This window comes from Drosophila serrata, unplaced genomic scaffold (genome assembly GCF_035046125.1).
Source record: "Drosophila serrata isolate PLE 108 unplaced genomic scaffold, ASM3504612v1 contig_245, whole genome shotgun sequence".
Taxonomy (NCBI): Eukaryota; Metazoa; Arthropoda; class Insecta; order Diptera; family Drosophilidae; genus Drosophila; species Drosophila serrata.
In genome coordinates this window covers 1,314,907-1,319,832 of record NW_028257143.1, presented here as the reverse complement: position 1 = coordinate 1,319,832, position 4,926 = coordinate 1,314,907, and the positions used below count along the sequence as shown (strand labels likewise).

General features: G+C 40.2%; 1 protein-coding gene across 1 annotated transcript; it reads left to right on the top strand.

Moving 5' to 3' along the window:
* Window positions 1-270: 270 nt before the first annotated feature.
* Window positions 271-3,918, top strand: t-Grip91 (testis-specific gamma-tubulin ring protein 91). The gene has a single exon (XM_020955105.2). It carries the CDS (start codon window positions 411-413, stop codon window positions 3,861-3,863), a length of 3,453 nt encoding a protein of 1,150 aa, XP_020810764.2. The 5' UTR covers window positions 271-410; the 3' UTR covers window positions 3,864-3,918.
* The last annotated feature ends 1,008 nt before the right edge of the window (window positions 3,919-4,926 follow it).

Here is a 4,926-nt window from a genome sequence, read left to right as displayed (position 1 = left end):
GCCATGTAATGAATGGAAAGTTGCCGGGGAGCTCCATAGGTTGCGGAGGCTGCGGCGGCTGCAACTCCTGTTCATGGGATGTTCGCAATGCTCTTGTTCCTGCAAAAGGTGCAAAGGCGATGCCGCAATTTTTGCTGAATGGCTTGGTTCAGTTTTGTACTTGTCGACAATCTTGCGACAGATTTATGGGTTAATTATTGTGAATGGCTGTTCCGTGTAGCAGGCAGGGGCAATCAAGAAGTAAGAAATATAATTCCTTTGCATACATGTAGCATTGAAAATATAGTCAGTCAGTTTTTATTAGAGTTTCAAGGTACATACGGTTTTGTTTTTAAATGTTAAAAGATTTTCAAAACTTTTTGAATGATTAATATTCTCCTGATCGTTCAGAGTTTTATTACAACCCCGATATGGATCAAGAATATCCGTTGTTAAATTCAAATAAGGATGTTGATAATGACCTGCTGATAGATGTCTGTGAGCTGAGCGTTTCCTTGGGTAATTTAACCCATGATGTGTGCAAGTCCACGAAGATCTTAGCGCAACACCCGACACCTTTGGGCGGTGACTCCGAAAGGACTCTTCTTGCAAAATTCCAGCAGAAATTCGAGCAGTTAAAGCAAGGAGCGACGGCTAAGGAGATTGTCCAGTACGAAGCAAGGAGTAACAGGCTAATGCAACTGTACAAGGAGCTGAAAGATCTCGAGCCAGATGAGGGTAAGCGATGCCAGCAGTTGTCGCTCCTTTATGAACTCTTCGATTTTGAACACTCAAAACATAAGAAGATCAAGACATTTGGAAAATCGGGAAAGCTGAATGGAAGAAATAGCATAAAAGTGCAAAAAATTAAAGATTATAGAAAGGTAAAGGGAATTATATGCGAAAAAGTTGTTGCTGAGAGTAGCAGTGTCAAGAAAAATGAAAAACTGGTCTTGCAAAATTCCAAAGACTTTCAAATATGTAAGCAACAAACTTTGACAAAATTAATAGACTCAGAAGAAGATAAAATACAGGAAACAATTTCATTTGAAAGTCCTTTTTATAATACTCGTAACTATACTATTGACAACGATGAAAATTCTATTCTAAATTACAAACTGGGTAGAAAAAAATCGTTTGGTAAATATGTTTTAAAGAACGACGATTTCGCAAACCTTTCTCATAGAACACTCAACCACAATTCGTCTACAAATTCAATAAATTCTTTTTTGGACGAAGAATATGATACTGAAACATTGAGTTCTTCAACTCGTACAACGGAAAATAATGATAAAAAGTACATTTATACACTTATGGAAAATATTCAATATTTAGAAAATGAAACAATCAAATCTAACATAAAAGATCCTGAAGAGCAATGGCAAACAAGTGAGAGTGAGTTACTTACTGATTATTCGATAAGTAATTCTAAGACAAACAAAACAACAAATGATGAATCCTGGACTGAATTATCTGAAGAAAATTTCAAGGTCTCTATGGAAAACATCCCAGATAATTATGAACATGGAAAATTAAAACGCAAAGTGGATCATTCGTTAACAGTAACCATTAAAATTAACTCTTTAGAGAAGGTTCATTGGGAACATCAGCAACACATCATAATAGCTCCACGAGTTGTGATTCAACTCTTCAAGACAAACCCAGCTTACAAATCTATCAAACCTCAAAATTTCTACGAGCAAGTCAACCAATTATTCGAGGTCATAGGCCAGGGGAATTCGACTCAGAAACTTCCATTTGAGGCTCGATCGATTCAGTCGCGATTAATCCAAATGCTACATAAAATGAAACGAGAATTACCCAGAAATATAAGCTACTCCGGATGGGTGGCAGCAGTGGGAAAATACCAGCTGAGTCAGCTTTTCAGCTCCGAAGAAATGCGTGCCTACGAGTCCTTGTGCCGGCAATTAAGGGATGATAAAGATGACTGCAGTCAGTACCCCAGAAGTGAAGAATCAAGATTCAGGGATGCCCTGAGTGGCATGATGGGCCAGGAGTCGCCGCATCTGAAGGCCTCATCCGTAACTGGCCGACTGCAAATACGCTCGCCACATCACCAGGAGAGTGTAAGTGAGTCCTACCTCCTATTAACTCTGGGTCTCTTGGGGTACCTTTATCACTCGGTGAAAGATCAGCTAAAGAAGCTTGAACATCGGGGAGACTCAGGTGCTTACCTTGTGCGAGATATGCGAAAGAGATTACAGAACTTTCCGGAGTTCCTGGACCGAAGGAGGAACCAACCTTGCAGCCTTCTTTGCCTGTACTGGCAGACTCGTGAATACCAGTTGTTTTTCCAGTGGTTTCAGGCATTGCTTATGAAGATTAACCAGAGTCAGGATCAGGCTATAATCGTCACGCTATACAGGGAATCATGCCGAAGAACTGGAGAACAATGGAGATTACTACAAATGTGGCTGTCGGAAGCGAGCAAACCCTTCGTTTCAAGTCTTTGCTGTTGGTTAACGTTGGGTCAGCTCACTGTCTCGGTTAACGATGAGTTCATCGTTCAGCGTAACTTGAACGCAGTCACTGATGACTTTTGGCAGCAACGCTATCGACTAACAGCCTCATTTGCCAAATTGTTCAATAGTCAGCTTGCCGAAATGATACTCAGTGTAGGAAAAATGGTAGCCTACTCAAAAAAGTACTTGGATCGCAATGTGGAGACTCCACTGAGTATCACAGATCTCAACCAAAAGTTGCTTCTCCTGCTTAGTCATTTCTATCAGCATGGGGATCAGGAAGCCCTCTTCAACTTTCTTCACAAACTGCACTCTGATGTCTCTGGAAAGGTGTTGAGTTTTCTGCGAGACAAGGACCCTTCGCCGAAGGTTCTATTCCATCAGATGCATAAGTACTTGATGGTCACGGATATGCATTTTTACAGGGAGCTAATGCAGACACTGGAAGGTCATCTCAGAGAGCCGGCTTCTGCATTTAACACCAAATTGTTCAATATCATGTTACGTCAGATGTTGCCCAGACAGGTCGCCGATATTTATATAGATAGAAGCGAAAGCCAGGGATCCAAGTGCTGGTCATGTTTTCTGATTCGTTTAAAGTTGCCAGACTATTGGAGAGCTCTTCTGGGTGAGAACATGAAGGAGTACGAGGCTATATTTTCAGGATTGTGGAAATTCCATTATGCTAATTATGTGCTCTCCGAAATGGTAGCTCGTTGGGAGTTGCATTATAAAAAGCACACCAGAGCCACACATTTTGATTGCATAGACCAAGTGGACCAGCAATTTGACATCCTTATCGACCTTTTTCTGGATGCAATGAATGTTTTGAAGAATTATCTGCTAACAACCTTATTGGAACCGGCTTACAGCGAGCTGAGACTGGGATGTGAAGAGGCCAACACCCTGGATGATATGCTAAATGCCAATAGAACCTATCTCCACACCGTAAGTCTGGGTTGCTTTCAAACAAAAGGTCTAAGCAAATGTAACATGTATCTGGAGCAACTCTATGATGGCATTATGGAGCTTGATTTTCAAGAACAGAGGTTCCACAGCATCCTGAAGAACTTTAGGGACTATTTGACCAGATATGGTGGACAAACGAGTGGTGTAAATCAGTTTCTATTACCAAGCTATGAGTTAACAGATCGAAAGCGTGAGTTTGCCTGGTCCTGCCGGGATTCCATAGATGTCCTTATTATCCTAAAGGACAAATTCCAAAATACAATGCTCGACCTTCTGTTTAGCCTTCAGTTGGAGGATATAGAATCATTTAGAAGACTGGCTCAAAGGTTGGATCGAAATGGCTATTATGAACGAATGGACGAAAGATTGGAGTTGGTACAAAGATTCGAGTTTAAGAGAAAGAGAGATAATACCCATTATAGCAAACAATAAAAGTTTTTGTATTGCAGTTACAAATCAAATAAATCATTTAGATTTTATCCATAAACATTATGTGATATTTAGTTGGTTTTAAAATAACGTTTCTTTTCAAGCTTAAAATACATTTCTTAAAAGTTGTATCCCCAGTCTGTGTAAAATCCTTATGCATCTGCTGGTATTCAAGGAATAAATGTATTATTCACTTTTAACTCCATTCAAGAGTTATTATTCATTTAGCAAAGCGGATATACATACACGATATACATAAAACCCATTTTTGCCGCTTTGTCTTTATATAAATTGGATTTTAATTGAAATTTAAGAATCGACTAAGCAATGTTTGCATTGTGCAGCAACTGGGAAAGCCTTTTGTTATGCAAATGTCCTTTATTTTGTGGTCCCGTGCGAATTTGGAACGAAGGAGGCAGGCGGCAATCCGAGTGAGTGACTGTCAGTTCGTTTTAAATTAAAAATAATAATGGAAAATTTACTTTTTGGCTTAAGCTTTGTCCAGATAGAACTTTCAGCTGCTTCGAGTGGGGAGAACTTTTCGTCGTGTGAATTGTAATTGCTTGGCGCAAATTAAATCAAATTCGGGTCCTCACTTCTCATATTTTTTTATTAACAACTTATGCCAACACTTTATAACAGCTCTCATCTGCATAACTTAATTTCCAGAGAATCCGCATGGAAATATCTGTCCCCCCGAATCTCTGCCATTGAAATGAACAATGGCGAAAGGATGGCCCACAGTTGAGCTCCTTTGTTATCTGACAAACACAGCTGGCAGTCATCTCAGAAGTCGTCCACATATCACCGACGGAGCTCAGAACTCGAAGCTCGGAGCTTCGAGCTGGATGAATTACAAAGCACAACCGGCTTCCTTCAAAAAAGAATGTCAAGAAGATAATTGAGCCCAGGCAGCAGGCATTTAATAAACTTGATTCGGGCGATGCGAAGGAGTGTCACCCCGGGGGAAGGTTGACAAGGTCCTGACGTGCGTGCGCTTGGCGACAAAAATATAAAAAAAAGAAATGTTAACATGGTGACTTGCTCGACTGCTGATTAGGGAAAT